Source organism: Sycon ciliatum, chromosome 1 (genome assembly GCF_964019385.1).
Source record: "Sycon ciliatum chromosome 1, ocSycCili1.1, whole genome shotgun sequence".
Lineage (NCBI taxonomy): Eukaryota > Metazoa > Porifera > Calcarea > Leucosolenida > Sycettidae > Sycon > Sycon ciliatum.
The window spans coordinates 90,402,740-90,425,096 of NC_088643.1; the positions used below are offsets into that span (position 1 = coordinate 90,402,740).

Genomic DNA, 22,357 nt, shown 5'->3' on the forward strand with positions numbered 1-22,357 from the left:
TGTTATCATTGCAAAATGAATCATACTTGTGGCCCACGTGAAGTGCACGCGGGCCGGCCTGGGGTTACCCCGGTTGGCAAAAAATAAGTGGAAAGACCATGTTTTTTTGCGGCATGAATGGCAGAATGCAGCTAGCTACAGCTCTGCTGATTTGGCTCTCCAACCCTGGCCTGGCCTACTGCTAGCTGTAGCGTTGATGTACATGCATGGTGCTGCTCAAACAGTCTTGTTGAGAACCAGAACTGCTGAGTTGATGAAACCTTGAGGGTTGTATGTCAGTGGCCTTGTACAAGTTGTAGGATCGATATCTCGTGTTCTCTTGCACTGGTTGGTTGTGCACTGAAGCGGTGTTGCCTTGCTCAACGACGGGCTCATTTACTAAGCTCTTTTTGAGCTATAATGCGATCCTTGAATTCCTGAAGTGATCCGTTCATGTTGTCTACCAACAAGTCTTCAAGATGGCTACAATCAATATCAACACAGGAGTCGCAGATGACTTCTACCGCTACAAAATGCCGAAGCTTCTTGCCAAGGTATTTAGTCTAATGGATATGGCAACGTTGGTTGAATGATCCTGTCTGTCCTGGCGCACTGCTTGTTGTGTTTTTGTACCTTGACTCACTTTTTTTGTGTTCTAGTGTTACCAGTATTTGTGATGTTTATTGTTCCAAACAAACAACTACACTGTAGACTGCTTTCTCGTACGTAAAGCATACTAAAACTATTTACTCGTTCTCATTTGTTGACTAGTAAACAGTAGTACATGTACGTGTAGTGCCACTAAGTACAGCTGCAGCTGTGCATGCATGTGTGGGTTGGCAGTAGATAACCTTTGCCTTTGGTTATGCATCACTGAGGGCGACTACTACTTACTAGTACTTACGGTTTTGGTTCTGTGTTGTAGAAGTACATACATTATGATGTGTAAGGCAGTGGAGAGAACTATTCAGTCATGCTGATACTTATGTTATGGTGCGAGGTGGTTTTCCATTGATAGACGAATGGTAGAAACTGAATGGTAAGTACAATTTAATATTGACTGAGTACGAGGTCAATACAGGAAATAAAAACCGAGTAAAGGACCTCGGCAAAGCCGAGGTCTTTTACGAGGTTTTTATTTCCTATACTGACCAAGTACGAAGTCAATATTAGATTTATCACGACTAGCCAAAGCAGTCAATATAGCCCTAAGGAGTGAAATATGCAGGAATATTTGACTGCTTAGGTATAGCAAAAATCTATGGGAGTCAATACTAGGAAGTGATAACAGGCAATATTAAAGTGCTGGAGATCACTGACTGGGGGAAAAGTCAAGATTGTCTGGGAAAGCACTGATGTAACCGGGAAAGTCAGTGATAATAGAGAGGTTCCGGGGTACGATTTTCCTTGCCAAAATCCGAATGGGCGCTACGGATTTTTCCAGGGGTGCTCCATACGATTTTTTGGCACGGATAATCCGTGTGGACTGGCTTTCATATGAACCATGTTTCGTATGGAGATTTTGCGTCATAGGGTGCAGAAAGATTTTTCGCGTACGAATTTGGTACGAGAAACATCGATTTTTCGCGGGAAGTTTTGATCTCAGTACAAATATTCAAAGTATAAAGGCATAGCGCGGAAACGTGACGTGTTTGCGATTGTAACCTAGGCAATGACGGCAAACACATAAGCGTACTCCGGAACATTTCACTGCTTGAAAACGACGTATAAAAAATCCGTAGAGCCTCTACGGTTTTTGGCAAGAAAAATCGTACTCCGGAACCTTCCTATTGTGCCAGGATTTATGCCTGCCCTTTTCTTCAATGAATGCTATGCCGATATTCATCCGCTTTAAGGCCCAGAAGAAAATTCCCTATTGTGTGTGTTTCTCTCAGGTGGAAGGCAAAGGCAATGGCATTAAGACGGTGATTGTGAACATGGTAGACATCGCGAAATCTTTGCATCGTCCCCCATCTTGTAAGCATAACATAGCTGTATATGCACATGAACATTTCTACTTCTTCAGCTGGTGTTGGTGCTTATTACAAGCCAGGTTTCATACGCCTACCCGTATTGACAACTTTTTTTACACGACTACATAAACCTTGAGGTTGTGACTTACGTAGTGTTTTGACAAACGCATCATTTACGTCATTTTGATGTTAATGCATAGTGAAAGCTTATGTCACAGATCGTATCGATACAGTGCAACAGTGGAGTCGCGGATCGCAACTTCCATGACTGATCAAAAATGACGTAAACAATGAATTCCGCTGTCCAGACACCGTATGCAAAGTTGTACATGGTATTGTTGATATGTTTTCACTTCATCTATGTCGGATATTGTTAGCAGTGTCAAAAATGCTTGTCCATCATTATTCAGTATTGTTCATTGGTCTCCGAAGTTTGATGTAGCACGTCATAGATACCTGTGTGGCGTTGTTCAGTGGTTCTTGCTGCTAAAGTCTGAAGGCTGCAATGAGTACTTGCCCCTGTACAGCCTCTATGGACGGTATGTGTGGACAGGTAGCTTTCATGAAAAATATCTTTTGAGCGACTTTCAATCATCCATGTATCTTTCCCATGCTTCTAGATTCGACCAAGTACTTTGGATGTGAGCTTGGTGCACAGACACAAATGGATGCCAAGAATGAGCGCTACATTGTGAACGGTTCCCATGATGCGCCAAAGCTGCAGGGTCTTCTTGATGGCTTTATCAAGAAGTTTGTCTTGTGTGCTGAGTGTGGTAATCCAGAAACTAATTTGGTAAGTTTCTGTTTTAATATGACATCGTATCATTATTCAATATTCATATGTTCCTGTAGAAGTGGGCTTGGGATGCGAGTTCTGTTCTAGGTCTTTACATTCCCACATTGAAATGCAGGTTACTAGTTGGTTGCACGGGGGGGGGGGGGGGGGGGGAGGCTCGTAAAGTGGAGTTATTGGTGTTGCAGCTGTGCTGCCCTGACTTGCCTTTATGTTGTTTGATCGAAGTTGTATCTTTCCTTTCTGTGCAGGAGGTCACAAAGAAACAGACAATTAACCAGATTTGCATTGCATGTGGCCACCGTGGTATCATTGACATGCGCCACAAGCTTACTACCTTCATCTTGAAGAACCCCCCGTCAGCAGATGGACTGTCAGCATCATCGTCAACACCAAGCAAAAGGTACGGCTAGTCTCTCTCTCTCTATCTATCTATCTCTATACCTCTGATTTGCTGTCTAGTTCACCTTAATCTCGGTGTCCCCACCCGAGTACTGTAAGTGATATTGTTACGTGTAGTCACATGGCCATTGTACTTGCTACACATATCTGTTCTTGACTGGCTGTAATATTGCAGCTATGCAGTCATGCCTGTTGTACGTGCACGTTTATTGACATTCTTAACTCATGTGTTGCTCTCTTTTTGTCCAGTAAAACTAAGTCGAAGTCAGGAAAGGGCAAACGTGACGCTGACTCTGGTGCTACTGCTTCTGGGTCCGTTGATGAAGAAGCTACTTCACCCGGTGCAATGGTAACTTTTGACTGTTCGCACAGCTAGCTGCATTCTCTATCCCAAGCTATAGTCCCATCTAATGCACAATAATTGCCTTTACCCATCATGTGAAATGTATATTGTAGTCCCATCTTGCACTGCCTTCTAAAATCCTAGTTCGTTTATACAGTATTCTTTGCTTTTACTCTCACTATAGATGAATGGCATGGGAGGCTTACCATCCGTTGCAGCACCAACCGAGGCAGCCGATGAAGACTGGTCAGTGGACACTAGTGCTGATGCTGTCAAGATACGGCAGACTGCTTTGTCGATGGCAGCTGCGTCACTGGCTGTTACAGACGACTTGGAATTGTCTGAGGATGACCGTCTGGAACGCTTGTTCTCCTATGTCGAGGCAGAGAAGAAGAAGAAGACATTGGTGCCTGCGAATCGTACGGTTTATGAAGAGGCCAAGCGGCTTGAAGTACTGGAGAAAGGAGTGTTCATTGCCTGCGAGATTCTGTTTGATGAGACTGTGGTTAAACAGCTGCAGGAGTACCGGCGATTTCTTTTGCAGGTGAGAGGTGTGAGCAGACTGTTGAGATACATGTGGAGATACATGTGATACAACATAATAATTATACTACTGACTAGTAGGAGGAGTTCACCCTGAAATGAATGATTCCAATGGTGAAAGTCCCAGGGGAATCAGTGCAACCTGTCTGGGACGTCATTATGTGTCTTCTGGCCGGATTGTGTGGACCGGGGTCACTGCATGCGCAATAAATTGCTGGTACCGTATTTTCTCTATTACAAGCCCAGTCTCTTTTAGAAGCGCGCTCCAAGAGGGCTTCGAAGATATACAAGCCCAGTCTCCGATATAAGCGAACTATATGGGTCATGTCCATGCATGTTTGACGTCACACAGTATCACATACACACATAGTGGCGCAAGTCTGTGATTGCCGTGATATAAAGTACAACCTGCCATTCACGGTACCTGGTGGGAAACTTTGTGCTACTGGTATATTAAACAAAACAATATTAACCAATGTACATGTACCAGATGGATGAAAAACTAAAAGCGCAGTCTTTAATATAAGCGCATGGTCCAGACTGACATGGCAGCAAGCAAGTCCTTATAACCGGCACTTTAACTTGCTTGCTGCCGTGTTAATCACCATTGTATTCGATTTGAAAGTAATGGTACAGAAGGCCTACAGTCCATTCCTGTGTTGCCACACCTGCCGACATGTCAGTAGCCTGCCGATTTTTGAGGCATGTCACGACCTACAGACAATTGACCTCCTCCTGCCGACAACGGCCATGAAAGTGTTCAAGTTTGACCTTATGCATGGTTTAGGAGTCGTGGTCCAGATTTTTGACTTTTACTGCGCATCACGAGTGTTTCCATAGCTCTCTCATGAGGCGCTAAGCGAAATCATCATCCGTCTCGGGGGAAAATCGGCAAACTCAGCCTGAGTGTCACGCAAAACCATTAATGTTTTTTTCTTATCAGTGCCGCATGTGTGTATATCGAGGTCGCTATAGGGGAGGGGGGGGGGGAGGGTCCGGGGGCAAAGCCCCCGGATGATGCATTTTATTTTTTCATGCTACTGATATTTGGCTAGAATGATGTGACAACACTGCCATTCAGAAAAAGATGGACTTCTAGCTTTTGGCCATAAATGGGGCAGATGTTGAGTTTTTTTAGAATTTTCCTATGGAATCCGCTTCCAATTATGTTTCTGAAGTCTATTTTTTTCTCCAAAAAGCAAGCCATAGCAAGAATAGGATTTCGGCCAGGTTTTGCCCGAAGAGCAATGAATTGGAAACCCATCAAAATCCAGGCCGTTTGACCCTGCCTGCAACAGTGCATTGTACGGTTCGAACCCCAGTTCAGGTACCCTTTTTGCCCAAGTTTTTGGACCCTTTTTCAAATTTCACAGCACTGCACTGTGTACGATAAAATCTTGAAAAATCGCCTAATACGGGAGCTCGCCAGAGCCAGGGCCCATCTTTTTGTGAATGGACTGTAGTCGAAACTATAATATGGCTTCTGTGCTTCGTGTGCTGATAAGCTCATAGTTACAGATGAACAAGGAAGAAGAAAGTGCCTGTTCTTCTTGGTGTGAAGCGAAAAAAGAATTTGGTTATTTCATGTCAACTCCCATACAAGTTTGCCATCATGACATCATCATGACATCACATACATGTATAGTCAAACCTGTAATGGCGACCACTCGACCATGGCGGCCACTTTTCCTTGTCACGGACGCATTCACATTCAAAACAGCTCGGATAAGGCGACCACGCTCAATGCGACTGACGACCACCCACCCGCGACCGCGTTGCACAGTGCTCGTACATGTAAATGTATGCATTGCCTGGTGCACCATGCATGGTATTGGTAGATCTACACATCGGTGCAGGAAGTGTAGATGTGCATGTAATGGTGCATGCACAACACTTGACAGGTCTGAGGACCCCAGGCACATGAGTCGTGCGAGAGTAGCATAGGTGTGTGCACTGTGCACGTGATACACTGATCAAAATGATGTGTCGCATGTGGATATGGTCACGTGACCCACTGAACCTGGATAAGAAGACCACTTGGCCACGGCAACCACTTTTTCTCGTCCCTTGAGGGGTCGCCTTAGACAGGTTTCACTGTCTCTTTAAAAATCTGATATCACAGAATTGAGGCAAAAGGTTCACATGATAGAACTTTGTATTGGCTGCTCCAATCACACTGGGACTTTCACCATATTGGCAGTCCAGGACCAGGATAATGGTTACGTAATGTGGGCAGCGTGCCGCACCAGTCTCCATATGTAAAGTTGCATACTCTTGGGGTTATGTACTCTTGGTAGCAGTAGTGGCCAGTGGTGCATGTTAGTGTGCAGCATGTACTAACCCCTAACCCTCCCTTTCCTTCAAACATGATTGTGCATGATGATTGTATCCCTTTGCTTTGACCATTTGCAGTTTACTCATGGCAAAAAGAAAGCACAGAAGCATCTTCTTGGCGCTATTGAAAAGCTAACGGGCAAAAAGCACCCAGAGCTCATCACTCGTGTTCCATTGATTCTGAAGACGTGTTATGACAATGATTTGGTTGAGGAGGATGTCTTCATTGAGTGGCATGAGAAGGTATGAACTTGATAGCATCGTTTTATTTCCTTGGTCTTAGTTTCTCTCTCTCTCTCTCTCTCTCTCTCTCTCTCTCTCTCTCTCTCTTTCTCTTTTTCTCTCTTGTCGTAACTAAGAGTTGTTTTTGTTTGTTGCCTTTTATGCACGAATATGTATGTTCCATCAGTTAGCTGTATTTTCAATATTCTTGGCAAGAGATGATTTTTTTAACTTGTTTCTCTGTGGATGCGGAGAATAGTGAATAATTAAAAGACTGGTTGCATGACTATATCTGTCTTTTCAGCCAAAGCTTCAGATCTCAGTAGATTTGAAATTCGGAAGAGTTGGTCCCCATATCTCAGGATAGGAGATACCGTAAAAGCCCCTGTATACGCCCACTCGAAATAACGCCCACCCTCCGTGTACACGCCCAGTCAGGGGAAGACAACACTTTTGTTTCAAAATAGCGCCCATGCCCATGTATACGCCCAGGTATGCCGGAAACACCAGAACATGTACAGGAACTGATACCCAATACTTACTGCTATCCCTATTCCAAGTATACGCCCGGTTCCAAAATAACGCCCGTGCCCTTGTATACGCCCAGGAAATCGAGGCTGCTATTCTATACGCCCGGGGGCCTATACACGGGCTTTTACGGTATGCCAGACTCCCACACGTCCGTGTCGACTGCTTGGCACCGGGGCTTTACTCCTGGCAGCTCATGTTCAATTCAAACTGCTAATCAAATGGTATGAACTTCTGCTGTTCACTCATTTCTTTCCAACAGGTGTCCAAGAAATTTGTTGACAAGAAAACCGCTCAGACAATTCGTGAAAAGGCGGACATGTTCATCAAGTGGCTGAAGGAGGCCGATGAGGAATCATCGGAAGAAGAGGAAGATGGTGTTGAGGTTGTCTACACACACAAATCTCAGTCGCAGGTAGAAAAGGAAGATGAAGAGAAAAAGAAAGCCGAGAGAATTGCAGCTGGCGAGGAGGAAGAGGAGGAAGAAGATGATGATCTTGACATTGACAACATTTAACTTCATCATGGAGAGAGGAAATGACTATTCGGATGCTACTTTTTTGTGTCGTGAGTGCATAAGCTTATAAATCCTTGACCTCCTAAAATATGTCATGATGAAAGTTTTAATTTTTATACGGCTGTGTTCATGTGCCAGGCTGCGATGATTCATTGTGTTTCTGGTAGATATACTGCCTACTGATTTCTATTCGCTTTGAATCCCCTGAACTTGTGTGACATTCTCAAGGGTTTCTACAAACCACCTTGATGTTCTCCACATGCGTGTGTCTGCTGCACTGTCTCAGCTGGTGTACGAGCGCCATACTAGCTTATTAGTAGCTTTCACTAGACCGCCTGGCTGTATATGTGTGTGTGTGTGCGCGTGTGTACGAGCGTGCGAGGGTTCATACTGATTTGGTGTGCGCCGTAGTGGTCTGTCACTGCATCATGCTCGTATTGCTAGCACTGTTTTCTAATTAGAGCTTGGGTCTTACCTCATAGGTGACGATCATTAGTTCTTTGTCATACGCTCGTTCCCACCTCAAAAGTTACTATCATGTGCTGTCCAAAGAAGCGTGCCGGTGTTACAAATTCTGTCAGTTTCAGATTTTGTTCTCTTTTTTAATGTCGCGACGAAGATACCTACAACAGAGGTGTTGGGCACTCGTTGCATCTCTTATTTTGTTATTGTTATCAGAATCAGTTCGTCTTGGCTGATGCTATGCTCTGGTGTGTTTTAGTCTTGTGCTTCTCAAGAATGGCTTTACCCGTGAGCTGATGTTGGTGTCTGCAACCTGGGGAGTGCTCCCTGCTTCGAGCAATGGATGTGTTCAGTTACTCATTCTGGACCCAGCGTTGAAAATATTCTTGAATGAGCAGAATCTGAATGAGCTGGTCACAGCCATGTAAACAAACAAGCTAACAACTGGAATTCATCAATTCTTCAACTATAGTGTTACAATCCACTAGCTTGAGAAAAGATAGTGCATAATCCTAAAATCAGTCCTATTATGACAGCAGAACGTGGATCAAATGTGCATGGTGGGAGCTATGAGTTGGAGATTCGATCTGCCTTCACTTTAATATGGGAATCAGTGGAATTATTGTCTGAAGATTCTGGCGAAATCTGTGTATAATTGAATGGTGAACGCGCCGTGGCAAGAGTACAATCATAATGTACACGTGATGATAGCTAGAACCATGCAATTGTATTGTAGACAGCGACATTGAAAAATACGCCTACTCAGCAGGCTGAGTGCTTACCGTTTTACAGTAAATGTATATATTTTCCCTCTCTGGGCGAAGTGTGCACGCACATGCAACTGTAGCTAGCGACATCAAAATATGATAAGTGTGTGGATACAGAATTGAACCACTGAGTGCATTATCATGAACATGTTCCCAGTATGACTGTACTCTTGCCACAATATCTGCTTTACATGTTTTGAAAGAGTCACATCGGCAACACAGAGTTATGTTTGCAGTCGGCGTACCGAAGAACAGGTACACAAGAAACCTATCCAAGACCTGGGCGTGCTGTTTCATTTCTTGCCCGGGGATGTCACCGTCCATAGGAGCCCGCATGCACATTCAATCTAATACATGTACCGGTATATCCAACTATCGAAACCAACTCAGTTGTATGGAGGACATTGCAATAATCAATCATGAAATAAGGAAAAGCATAATAATTATCACGAATCCAATAGAAACGAGCAAAAGCACAACTGTACAGACACAACAAAATAATAAAGTACTGCTGGAGACAAAAAGAGAGGGCCAACACTGCACCAGCATGTTTACGAGTGAACAGGAACCAGAGCAACACGTTAACCAACAATGGCAAATACTCTACAAAGAAGCAACAAGGGGCTAAGTCAAGTATGTACAATAACAAATCTAGTTCCTGTGCATATGTACAAAAACATAATATACAAATACATAGCTTATTGAGTTGCAAAAGGCAACACTGGGCTAGTCGGTAGGTTTAGGACCAATGGAGGTGTTTGCGCCCGATTTGTTAGCTTTGAGAATAGCACCAGGGCTGGGATAGGGCCGAGATTGATAAAGAACTCCACCTGCAGTTGTATCGGCACCAGTTTTTGCATCATCCTTATTTTTTAATCCAGCCGACCAGTTGCCTCTGTATTGTCGGCAAACAAGGAAAGAAATTCCCATGCACACACACGCACGCACACACACACGCACACACACACACGCACACACACACGCACACACACACACACACACACACACACACACACACACACACTCACACACACACACACACACACACACACATGATATACTTCAAGCAGATTCAAGATAACACTGTTTGCAGTTTTAAGGTTCAGAAAGAGAGCGAAAGAGAGAGAGAGAGAGAGAGAGAGAGAGAGAGAGAGAGAGAGAGAGAGAGAGAGAGAGAGAGAGAGAGAGAGAATGAGTGAGAGTGAGAGATAGAGTGAGAGATAGAGATAGATAGATAGAGATAGAGAGAAGGCACTCAAGGGCACACTTAAGTGAGACGTGCCCTGGCGCAAAGGCAGTAAATGTGCTGCAGGATATCCACATGGCATAGAACTATTACTTGACAGTGGTGAACATGTATAAGCTACCCACAGCCGTCATTGCAGAAAAAAGAGTATGACCTTCAGACACGACACCACCTCCACAGCACGACCATGAAAGGACGAGTTGGTGGGACGCTCTGGCGGTACTTTACGGTACAATTGTATTGAGAGTTACAATTGCAGTAGTGCAGTAAGTGCCATAAAGGTTGCCCTAACGCATGAAATTCAGTGGATCATAATCACCGTAATTCTGCGCATATAAGCCCAGGGGCCTATATCCGGATATAAGCCCATGGGCTAATAAACAGACACAAATGCAACTCACGTGTCAAGTAGAATTTTTCACAGAATGGACTCTTCCTACCATGGTACAGCAGTTCAGTGCAGTTTACCAGTAGAGTATGGTAGACCCACTATGAGCACAGACTTGTACTTTTTCATGAACCTTCAAAATTCGAATATTGGCCCATGGGCTAAAAAACGAACATGTTTTACTGGATATTTAATCCCCAAACTGCATCATTTCACATATAAGCCCATGGGCTTATATGCGCGGAATGGCACGTATTCACTGAAGGCGCACGTGACTAGGGCTGCGGGGAAACAAGTAGGTTTTCTCATTTGCGTACATAGTAAATTCGCACTTTACTCTTGACTTGTTGAGCCGTCTCGAACGTTGTATTCCGCAAATTCCACTTCGTTGGGTCACTACTATTGTATACCTTGAAGACCAGTAGTCTATATCGAAAGAAACTCACAAGTTCCAGCGATTAGAGAAACTTCTTTTCCACGCATTTGTATACATTTGTATGCGGAATCGAACAAGTGTCCCCACAGCGTGGCTCACGTGCGCCCATACCATGTATGCAGCGTGGGCGTCCGCCATTTTAGATGAATACGTGCCATTACGGTATGTTCATAAGCAATTTACGGATGTGCGAAGCCATGGATAATCGAAGCGAGGCATGTGTGAACCGAACAATTTTTGGAGCTAGTGTCTGCAGGGAATAGTAGAAGCCAAAAACTCAGAAACAAAGTTGTGCGTCACACAAAGCTAATGGAACAGAAGTTACAGAACAGGGCACTGTACAAAAGTGCAGCAAGAAAGTGACCCTATTGACTTACACAGGAGCGTCCGAGTACGACGACGGATCCATCGGATCCGCTTCCGATGATTTTGCACCGCCTAGACATCATACGCAGAAACACCAAATACACGAGAGCATAACATAATTTTTTTTAGTTGTAAACTGTTGCATTACAGTTTCACTTGCAAGGACATGACCATATAGAGGTGCCAATGTTGATGTATGTTGCTGTCGTACTCTGTACAGGGCAGGCTTCACAATACGGAGGAAGGAAGGAGGTTAGTGTTTCAAGACGTCACAGTCCAAAGTGCTCCAATAGAAAAAGAATTCCAAGCACGGTAGTGACTGGCTAGTAACTTACAAGTAGACAACACGTAGCAAGAGTGCATACCCCCCCCCCCCAGAGTGTCCGGGGTTCCCCTCAGTGTACGGTATTATGACGCAAAGATCCGATTACGCTCGACCAAGACCCTATGCAGAAAGCTGGATCAGGTGTTGTACACTCTGGGGGGGGGGGGGATGTACTCTTGATGTAGTTGTATGTGTCAAGTGCAATCACTCACCTCTCTTTCCATACGGAGCAGCCCGAGACGATGTCTTCTCTCTTCTCATTGTTAGACGAGTATCCTTAGGTGGAGCCTAACAGGTAGCCAAAAACAACACAATGACAAAATGCGAATAACAGGTGACAGTTATACTCTTTCTGGTGACAAGCAAATGAGTGTACTCGTAGGCTCAACTGCCGCATCACACATACCTGCACCCATACACAGCCTCATGCTGCCTATAAAGCCAGCATCGTGTTTAGAAACCACTCTACTCCTAATTATCAGCGTTCATGTGACTCTGAAAGAAACGGATGATCCCGGGCGACATAGAGCGAGAGGCAGTGAATTGGGTTCTATTCAAAGCATACCAGTATGCGATATGTACTGGAAAACATATCACAACAGTGGCGAAAGTAATGGTGTGCTTTCATTAGTACATGTATCAGCGTGGAGTTGAATGTATAGGCCGAGAGCAATACTCTACAAGTAAAACCAATCCTGTTCATAACTTCAATATTTGACCATGCCTTTATTCCCGTAGCTATGCAGAAGACGTTACTTCAGTAACGTCTGGCGCTAGCCAGGGTCCACACAGCTTTAATTTGGTGTTTGTGTGTTTGTGTGTTTGTGTCACGCCTGGCGCTATCCCGTATCTGTCCCGTACCGTACCGTACCATCAAACAGAGCTGGCCACATACAGCTGGCCGCAATATTCAAATAGGGCTTTCAAACGCAAGATCATAACGTAAAGCAACTTGGTAGAATGAGTATGAATGCGAAGTGTATGGGGGAATGCATGTAGGGCGATAGTGCGGGTTCTAATCCCAGGTTATGCTAAAAAAAAGGGGAATTGAAAAATTTATAACATCTCTATGCTTTTTTTGCCTAGTTCATCAAGGCGGTAGACGGTGTCGTATTACCCTCAACCGTACCTGTCCGTACCTGTCCCGTACCGTACCGTGCTATCAAAGACGGCTGGCCACAATGCATATTCAAATAGGGCTTTCAAATGCAAGATCATAACGTGAAGCAACTTGGAAGAATTAGTTTGTATGCGAAGTGTATCGGGGGATGCATGCACGGCGATAGTGCGGGTTCGAATCCCAGGTTATGTCTTTAAAAAAAAGGAAAAACTTATATGAATTTATGTGTATGTATGTATGTATACTTTATTCCCGTAGCTATGCAGAAGACGTTACTTCAGTAACGTCTGGCGCTAGCCAGGGTCCACACAGCTTTAATTTGGTGTTTGTTTGTTTGTTTGTTTGTTTGTTTGTTTGTTTGTTTGTGTCACGCCTGGCGCTATCCCGTATCTGTCCCGTACTGTACCGTACCAGCAAAGACAGCTGGCCACAATATTTTTGTTTGTTTGTGCCATCGACATGCCTGGCGCTATCCCTTACCTGTCCCGTACCATCAAGAGTACGGTACCATCAACAGAATGAGTATATATGCGAAGTGTATCGGGGGAATGCATTCAGTGCAGTAACATTTTGTGTGGATTTGTGTGCGAGGCCGAGATCCCACTAGCTGGCTGGCTGGGCCGCCTGTCGACCAGCCCGGGAATCGCATATAGGCCGATAGCATAATAATTATAACGTATATACAGTCATGTAGATGTATAGCAGGGTGTCATGTTCTGTAAACGACTCCCTGCTGTATGGGGAGATTTTCTGGAAAGAAATACGAAGTAGGGAGACGAGTAAATGCAATCAGAATGGATGTTAGTTGCCGTCAGTATAATAATAAGAAGAAGAAGAACGCCCGTGATCGGCAGAGTCAGCGCTGGTCCCAGGAAACGTCAGGACAGACATCCCGTTGACTCCAGAACGCCGGTGATCGGCAGAGTCAGCGCCGGTCCCATAGCTATGCAGAAGACGTGACTTCAGTATCTCAGTGAAACGTTTTTGCAATACAATGATGTAGCTAATCAAAGGAAAAAGCATTTCCATCAGTTCTAACAACATACACGATGAGCTAGGCAACAAAGCATAGCGCAGGGCCCTGAGCTTCCAAGCTCTCTCGTTTGAACTCGCAAATCCAAACGAGCACAAATGCTCAATGACAAGGCAGCGAATATGTTATTATGTTACAGGGAAGGAGGGTTGGGGAGAAAATAAGGAGAAAAAAAGAGAGAATGGTAGATATCTCAATGAAGAGCGAAGCGTTATCAAACTACAAGTAAGCCAGCGAACGATAAGTCGATAGTTCTGTAACCCGCCTAATAAACTAAATACTTTTTTCAGGCGTGCAATGGACTGTCATTATTTATGCAACAATTTATAACATCCGTATGCTTTTTTTGTCTAGGTCATCAAGGCAAAAAAGCATAGCGTAGGGCCCTGAGCTTCCAAGCTCTCTCGTTTGTGCCAATACAAGGAAGTACACATATGTGTGCGCGCGACTATGGTAACTCATCACACCTATATCACAAGGTAGTGTTCTGTACTTGATAACCATGTGAATACCAATAGCGGTGCTGCGAATGACATCATCCTATATGCCTTGTATGCAGTGGCAACCAGAGCTGGATGTGTACATAAATCTCAGAAAATCAACATAATCGCATCACCTCTATCTCGTACCAGTAAGGATCCACTCACCTCAGCATCCTTGAAGCTAACTTGCTTCGAGTGCGGAGCCACTTCAGGCACTACCGTCGGCACACTGGAGCCATCATTCGTGATGTCAACAGCAAATTCTACAAGCAAGCACATCCGACAGACATGGGCAAACATGGGCAAGTATTCTCACAACCCCCATGTATGTATCTAGTACATGTATCTTCCTCCAAACGCCGGCATTCGTCTGGTGTTTGATAGGTGCTTTGTGCATGAAATTCAGCTTAGCCCCGTTGTTCATTGCACTGGCGATATGGGTAAGGTACAAAATAGTCAGCTACAAAGCCAAAGGACAAGGACTCTTGCACAAAACATGTACTGGCACACAGGAAGCAGGTGAGTGTCCTGTGGTCAATGCCACTAAGGAAGGTCTTACCAAGTGGAGGCAAGTCTACAGCTTCATGCTCCGCATCTGTTAGGCCAACAAGAAGAAAAGAAAAAGTTGAAAGTAATGAACACTGATAAGCATTATCTATTGCAAGACAAAGTAAGGAAACGCTGGTCAAGGTCATATTCCTTCCCCGCCAGGGGTGGGTCTATCATAGTGTGTTGAAGCATTGCAGAGCTCATCCCACGTGGCCAACATGCCAAGGTTGAACATAAGCGGCCACATAATGATCCATTACGACAGAACTTACTGCAGTACAGCATTGTAGCACTTCCAGCTCAGTTCAATATGCAGGTAAATAAGTGTTGAGCGCATGCACTGTGTTAACAATGGCCATACATGTACCACGTACCTTCGGGTGATAGCCAGGCAATTTTCCGATTGACAGGATCCCAGAAGTACACAAAGCCGAAAGACCTGGCGAATAGTGGTGCAGAAACAAGAAGCAGCAAGACGTACAGTATGAAATAACATGCGCATCATGTAAGTACACACATCCACACAACACAGGCACAAGTATACAAGTACTGCCTTTGGTTCTCATACAGTTTCCAGGTGATGACCTAGCCCGCAGCCTACTTAGCACGCATTACTACATTGTTTCCTCTGCACACTGAATGCATGCACATGCACCTGCCAGGGTGCTAAGTTCCATCTTGCCAAGCACACATACAAGGCCATGTACATACACTTTAGCAGTTCACGTCTCCTGTTTCAGCTACTGGTCGGCAAGGGCACTGCCAGGTACCTGGTATTCACTGGTCACCTCACCTTGCATCTGACTCTACGCGCAGCCATGTTCCTGGAAGTTCAATGCCCTGGATTAACGACAAAGAGCAAGACATGAACATAACAAGAGTGTTAGCAATATGTACTGCATACTTGTAGCAACAATGGACGATTTAAGCCTCATTTATACTTCATCTCGGGTAGGGGGAATGCTTCGCGATATGTATAGCGATGATCGGCCATGGGGCCAATATTCCGGCCCAATTAGTCGACCTCTAAAAAAAGTCAACATTTTCGTCATGGCGGGCGTACCTGCACGCGAAATGAAGTATACATTGGCATCACTCAGCAAGCAAGCAGAGTGAACCCCTGGCATCACCAACCCATGGTGTATAGGGCTCTACAGCCAGGAGGTTTTCTTCTACATGTTAACTTCTAGAGTTTGTAGTTTCTACAGTTTGTAGTTTCTACATACTGGTGAACTTCTGCTGAAACACGGTTTGCAGCGTGAGACCGTAGTATCTTATTGCAGTTGTGGAGACCCGATCAAATAACTTGATTTGAAATTCAAATGAAACCAGTCCACCCACAAAACAAACCTATAAAGACCACCATTGCAGTCAAAATACTCTGAATGCCATGATAATAATTATAATCAACCAGTTAATGAATATATAATGAATATTATGTACTTGTACTTGTAGATAGATATTAAGTGCTACATGAATTTTAATAATCAACAAAGGAATGATCACAACACAAAATGTAGGAACAACATTTCAATGCCATACCTTCTGCTTCCCCACACCATATCTTTGATAGCAGTAGTCACAACATGTATGGAAGGCATTGCTTGCATTCACACATCCACGCTTCACTTCTGATGCAGCAAATCACACACAAAAGTCATACAATGTATGACATCTGTACAACCTTAACAACAGTACATGAATTCCCGATCCCGATCTACACATGTATGCTAACAATGGACAAAGATTCTACTACAGTGTATACATGTATTACAGGTTCTAGCCAGGAAAAAACTTTGGGGGGGGGGGGGGCTGGGCAGCAGGGGGAAACAAACAGATCACCCATTTTTTCCATGTCCCACTATTGCCTTGTGGCCCTTGTCACACAAAATGCAACTTACGGGCGCAGCAAGCACCCGGAATGATCGATTTGTGGCCATATTTTCGTTGTGTGAACTGACCCGGTGCGATTTACAATACGAATCCAAGAAATTTCTTGCATGGTCCCTCCCACTATGTTGCCCTAGAGTCTAGCAACCCAGCCACAGTACTGCTACCATACTGTCGGGCGCCGAAGAACGAACAGGCTAGAATTTTACCAGGTACCGAATACCCGTATGTACAAGGTGGCTCAACTACTAATAGAGATTTCCACATGAAAAATAGGAACGGCTTGGACTAGGACCCTGCCCCCCCCCCCCGTTCTTCGGCACCAGACAGTACTGTAGTATAAGACTTGCGTGCCAAAGTCTGGCCAGTAATATCAGCATCTCAGTCTGGAAGTATGAGTGTCTCTACTTCAAGTATTGCACCGAGGACTGTTTGCGGTGGAACTCTCCAATCTCGGCAATGCTGCATTCGTTAGACAAAACTGTAGCCTTGTACAGTGTTGCTCAATGAAATCCAATCAAGCGAGTCAATGCCATGCTGGGCCCATGGGCGCAGTGCCGCCCAAGACATGTGAACACTGGGATGAGCACTGGCACATGGCGCTCTCGACCTGGCGACTGAGCTGGCAAGGGACAAACCGACATGGGGAGCGATGATCTACAACTAATGATACTGAACTAGAACAATGGAAAAATTCATCAAGAGACAGCAGCGGACCGAACACTAGTGCTGCACAATAATAATGTTCCATTAGGCGCAACTGTGTTATTATTATTATTACATGGTGCAAACTTGACTCCCATGATAGGATTTCATTGAGCATCACTGCAGTGCAGGTCATGCATGAGTGAAACTAAGGTGCATTGATACTCTGCTCTGTTGGCTACTGTGCAATGGGTCAGGCTTCAGTCTATTCAGTAATCAATGCATGTGTCACGGATGACGCTATGCTAGCATTTATGCTTTCTATGCGCTCTATTGTCCGCACTTGTCACTGCCCTTCCTCTGTGACTTGGAGCTCTAGCGGGCTCTCATGTTTTCTTTGCGTCTCCATCAGAGCGCTTTCTGGCCTCCGTGCCTCTTTTCCGTCACTGTGTTTTGATTGATTGATGCTTCTTACAAGGCACATCATTTACTCCAAGTTGCTTCGTGAAATTGCTCGTTTTGTTTTGAGATTTGTGCATAATTAGACTTGGGTGGAGAGGCAAGGATTAATTTATAAGAAGAAAAGAGGACCAAAGAGCTACAAGTTACGCTATAATATCCACTAATACCACCAGTTACTTTACAATCAGCTCATGGGATAACATTGCACGACACTGACCAACGGTACTGACGTTCTACACCTAACTGCCAATCAGCTCTAGCACATCTCGGATGCGCACTCCAACAGCCTTCCAACTAGGAAGGTTCTAAGTTATAGAAATAACATAAGGAGGGGAAGGTGAGCGCAACCAAGACAAGATCCCAAATCAGTGCATTTTATTGATTCACAGGGTACAGTACTTGGGGCAAATAGTGGTACGGTCAATACCGTAGTGACCGTACCGTGTCCGACGCCCCTGCAAGCACGAGCAGAAAGTCTCAGTTGTGAAGGACGCTGGCGGATGTACATGTATGTCGAGGACGATAGTGGTAAGACCATTAGACAAAACGGTCAAACCACGATTCAAGGACGGATAGCAACATACCACACAACGTGTGTGGCTCTAACGATTGGAAGATCAATCGGCGGGGAAGCTAAGCAAACATGAATCGTGAAGAGCCAAACGCCTCAGTACTACAGTACAGTACTGCGACCAAGACAATTTAGATGGAAAAATAAGCAGCAGTAACAAGCAGCAGTTTCACACGACGATTGTTTCGCCGTATAGGTAAGGACGCCTCATCAGGTGTGCAGGTCATCAGGTGTGCTGATTGCCAGTTAGGTGTAGAACGTCAGTACCGTTGGTCAGTGTCATGCAATGTTATCGCAAGAGCTGATTGTCAAGTAACTGGTGGTGTTAGTGGATTTTATAGCGTAACATGTAGCTCTTTGGTCCTCTTTTCTTCTTATAAATTTGTAATTAAATTCACCACACCACCACATTGCGCTCTTGGCCGATCCAAACTCTGCACTCACATCACCATCACCACAGCGAGGACAATTCCGTATATAGATTGATATTGACAATGACCCTCCAGACAGCTGTTTCGCTCCTCCTGAGCTCATCAGTGGAGGCATATGATATTGAACAAGAGCGCAATGTGGGGATGTGGTGTATTGGATTCCATAATGGCCGGGTCGTCGCTACTTCTTCTCAAATTTGTAATTAGATCAGAGTTTTATTCTTGCTTATTCACCAATCAATTTTCTCTCAATAGGGAGTCTCAGTATTAAACATTTTACGTGGGTTGTGGTAATTCACTATTTACATCCAGTGGTCAACTACGTACCTTCCTCTTTCAGCAAGCCTCTCTTCTTCAGCCTTTCAGCTAATTTCGCCGGCAATGGCATACTGTTTGCTTCCCTGCACCGAAGGCACTGAGGTTTAGGTTGGGCTGGAAATTCAAATCATGATATTCATCGTCATATCTGGTCATTTGACTCCATCTCGACTCGGGATTATCGGGACTCGATCTTGTGCAGAGTCGCCGAAAAAACTGTTTCCATGGTTTTTGCGCTTCTGGTGACGTAATCCGGAGGCGATTATTTTTTTACTCGATGTGACAAGAAAGAGAAGGCTGCGAAAGATATCCTTTGTTTCCGTTACTTTAGATTTTTGTCATGAAGTAGACACCTCTAGACTAAAGGTAGACGTTGCTCCGTCTTGCCAACCACATAACTTGGAATCAAATAGCAGGGCCGTCGTCCAAGCCACTATCGTTGTTTAGAGAATTTGAACTAGATTTCAAAATGCAGACAATTGTTGCTGGGCTGTTCCTTCGATGCATTAGCGGCATATTTTTGATTGCTTTCCTGTCTTTGTATTGCCAAATTCCTGGCTTGTACGGTCGCAATGGAATTCTCCCTGTGCATGGCCTACTGCCACTGTCAGAGGATCCTTTGATCGACTTCTTGAAGAAGGGCCATACTTTGCTGTGGTTCATGCCCTCAATTGGATTGGATCCAGAACATGGAATGGAATTACTGTGTTTGCTGGGTTGTGCCCTATCAGGACTGATGCTGTTATGGGAGCGGGCTCGGTCCTCAGTATCCTTCTTTGTATTATGGCTGATGTACCTATCAGTGTACCAGGTGGGACAAACCTTCCTCTCGTTTCAGTGGGACATTCTGCTGCTCGAAACTGGGTTTTTGGCCATATTTGTAGCACCCATGTTTGGTGGTAAACCACGCAACTATAACATTGGCTTGTGGCTGGTGAAGTGGCTCTTGTTTCGCCTAATGTTTGCTAGTGGTGTCGTCAAGTTGACTAGCCGTTGTCCAACTTGGTGGGGATTGACGGCTCTTGATTACCATTTCGAAAGCCAGTGCATACCACTACCGCTAGCATGGTTCTTCCATCACTCGCCGGAGTGGTTCCGCCGACTGAGTGTGGTTGCGACGTACGTTATTGAGATTGCCGCTCCATTCTTATTCTTTTTACCCGTCAGGAGTCTGCGTCTTCTGGGATTCTGGCTGCAGATTATATTCCAAATTTCTATCATTCTAACCGGGAACTATAATTTCTTCAATCTCCTGACCTGTGTTCTCTGCTTGCCTCTGTTGGATGACAAGGTCTTCATGTCTAAGTCTGCAGCGGAGAAGTGCACACAGCAGACTTGGTCGGTCAGGGCACTCGCTTCCGTTGTTGGCTTGAAAGCAAGCATGTTTATTCACAAAGCTGCTAGTCGTATCGTTTTCTTTGGTGTCAGTGCTGTGGTCTTGTATTTGACCGCTGTCTACTTCAACGTGAACTTTAACAGCAACGGGCAATTTGTTGAGACGTCGGTCAACTTCTCGGAGCAAGAGTTTTTTGCAGCTTTGAAGTATGTTATGCCATTGACCATTTGGATGGCTGTTTTCTCACTTGCTGTGAAGCTTGCTGAAGGTGTGCTGCACTGCCTGGAGCAGAGGTCTGTCTTCTCTTTCCTGTCGTCTATCGTTCACATTGTGCTGATAAGCTCTGCGGCCGTGTTCATGTTTACGATCAGCTTGGTACCACATAGTGTATTGGATCAGGGTCTTCAGTCTCGTCTCTGGCCTGTTGTTCACCAATGGCATCACCAGACGTCGTCGATTCACCTGACGAGCCCGTATGGTTTGTTCCGACGCATGACTGGTGTCGGTGGTCGTCCAGAGGTGATCGTGGAAGGAAGCAATGACTTATCCAGTGGCTGGAAAGAGTACGATTTTCTGTACAAGCCTGGCAACGTGTCCGGCCAACCGCCCATTGTCACTCCACATCAGCCTCGCCTTGACTGGCAAATGTGGTTTGCTGCACTAGGCAGGTACCAGGATAATCCATGGCTCATTAGCATGGTTGACCGCCTTCTAGCCGGTGAGAAGACCGTCTTGGACCTCATCCATCGAAGCCCGTTCCAAACACCACCGAAATACATCCGTGGAAAGCTGTATCATTATCATTTCACCAAACTAGATGACGCCACTTCTGCCTGGTGGAGGAGAGAAGAAGTCGGTGAGTATTTCCCTCCTCTCACTAGCACTGAGAAGTCTTTCCGCGCCTTCCTGGATCATCACAATCTCGGTGATCGCAACTACCCCCATCAAAGCAACGAAGGGTATATGCTTGATTTTCTTTCATTGGCTCGTCAGCACTGCACCGGTGTATCCGCGCCTGGCCTAATTGGCATGCTTCTGTTTGCACTCCTTGCTTTGCACTTTACCTTCCGCTTTTTCTTCCCACAGTAGACCGGCCGCCTTAGATCATGGCATTACATTTTGGGTTAGCTCATGCTGACTCGTGCTCTGATCCTGGCTGGATTACACTGCTATTGCTCATGCTGGTATATTTTTCTCACTTTCCCTGTGTATATTTTTGCTGAGAATTGCTCTTGCCAGCTGACGGAAAGCTGAGTGTCTCGCCATTTGCAAGTGTACTTTTCCCAGATTTAATACAAGTATTTTGCTGACTGTTGTGGTGCAAGCCACCATTTTTAGTGACTTGCAGGATGTCAAATTTTCAATCGAATTCTAGCCTGTTTCTATTTCTTGGCATTGGTGTTTCGCTGACAAGGTGAAATTATTTGACCAATCTTCTTTCGTCTGTGAGTGTGTGATCGAAGCTGGGAAGAAGAAACAAACCGGGAATAGGCTTTGCATCATCAATTCATGTCATACTGAAGTACACTGTACATAAATTCATAATTATTATTATTGTCAAGAGTAACGTTTGATGATTGATCGAAACCAGGGAGTCGTCAAATACTATTCACGACTCCCTGATCGAAACTCTTGTACAATCATGACACATTTATTGTACCTTTTTGTAGATTTGTGACAGTATTGTGCCAATTTGTGGTTTTAATAAAAAAGAAAAGAAAAGGCGCTTTGCATGCATGCAGCTAGCGGATTCCGGAGCCAAGTAAATACAGTCAACTAACTTCGCTGATAACGACTGCGGATATAACGACAATTCGCGAATGACTGTACAAAAAAAAGAAGCACGTAGATCTACGTACGTACACGTGGGTTAGCAGAAACCGCGGGAAATTCGAT

The 22,357-nt window shown here is 44.8% G+C and overlaps 3 protein-coding genes across 4 annotated transcripts; 2 read left to right on the forward strand and 1 right to left on the reverse strand.

The window, feature by feature from the left end:
- The first annotated feature begins 214 nt into the window (after positions 1 to 214).
- On the forward strand, positions 215 to 8,388 carry LOC135806382 (eukaryotic translation initiation factor 5-like). The gene is made up of 8 exons (XM_065320558.1): positions 215 to 533; positions 1,875 to 1,956; positions 2,573 to 2,745; positions 2,997 to 3,148; positions 3,397 to 3,496; positions 3,675 to 4,034; positions 6,446 to 6,610; positions 7,380 to 8,388. The coding sequence occupies exons 1-8, from the start codon at positions 459 to 461 to the stop codon at positions 7,632 to 7,634; spliced, it is 1,362 nt and encodes a 453-aa protein (XP_065176630.1). The 5' UTR covers positions 215 to 458; the 3' UTR covers positions 7,635 to 8,388.
- An 861-nt stretch (positions 8,389 to 9,249) lies between these two features.
- Positions 9,250 to 19,307, reverse strand: LOC135806383 (polyglutamine-binding protein 1-like). Of its 2 annotated transcripts, none has more exons than XM_065320560.1 (9): positions 19,135 to 19,307; positions 16,351 to 16,436; positions 15,602 to 15,648; positions 15,183 to 15,247; positions 14,819 to 14,854; positions 14,425 to 14,522; positions 11,837 to 11,912; positions 11,311 to 11,371; positions 9,250 to 9,758 (listed from the first exon to the last, which is right to left on the reverse strand). In XM_065320560.1, the coding sequence occupies exons 1-9, from the start codon at positions 19,193 to 19,195 to the stop codon at positions 9,590 to 9,592; spliced, it is 699 nt and encodes a 232-aa protein (XP_065176632.1). In that variant the 5' UTR covers positions 19,196 to 19,307; the 3' UTR covers positions 9,250 to 9,589. The 2 variants fall into 2 exon arrangements, with proteins under 2 accessions (XP_065176632.1, XP_065176631.1); XM_065320559.1 differs by having other exon boundaries at positions 16,351 to 16,439; positions 19,135 to 19,306.
- A 126-nt stretch (positions 19,308 to 19,433) lies between these two features.
- On the forward strand, positions 19,434 to 21,895 carry LOC135806381 (lipase maturation factor 2-like). Its single transcript, XM_065320557.1, has one exon. It carries the CDS (start codon positions 19,595 to 19,597, stop codon positions 21,548 to 21,550), a length of 1,956 nt encoding a protein of 651 aa, XP_065176629.1. The 5' UTR covers positions 19,434 to 19,594; the 3' UTR covers positions 21,551 to 21,895.
- Positions 21,896 to 22,357: the final 462 nt, after the last annotated feature.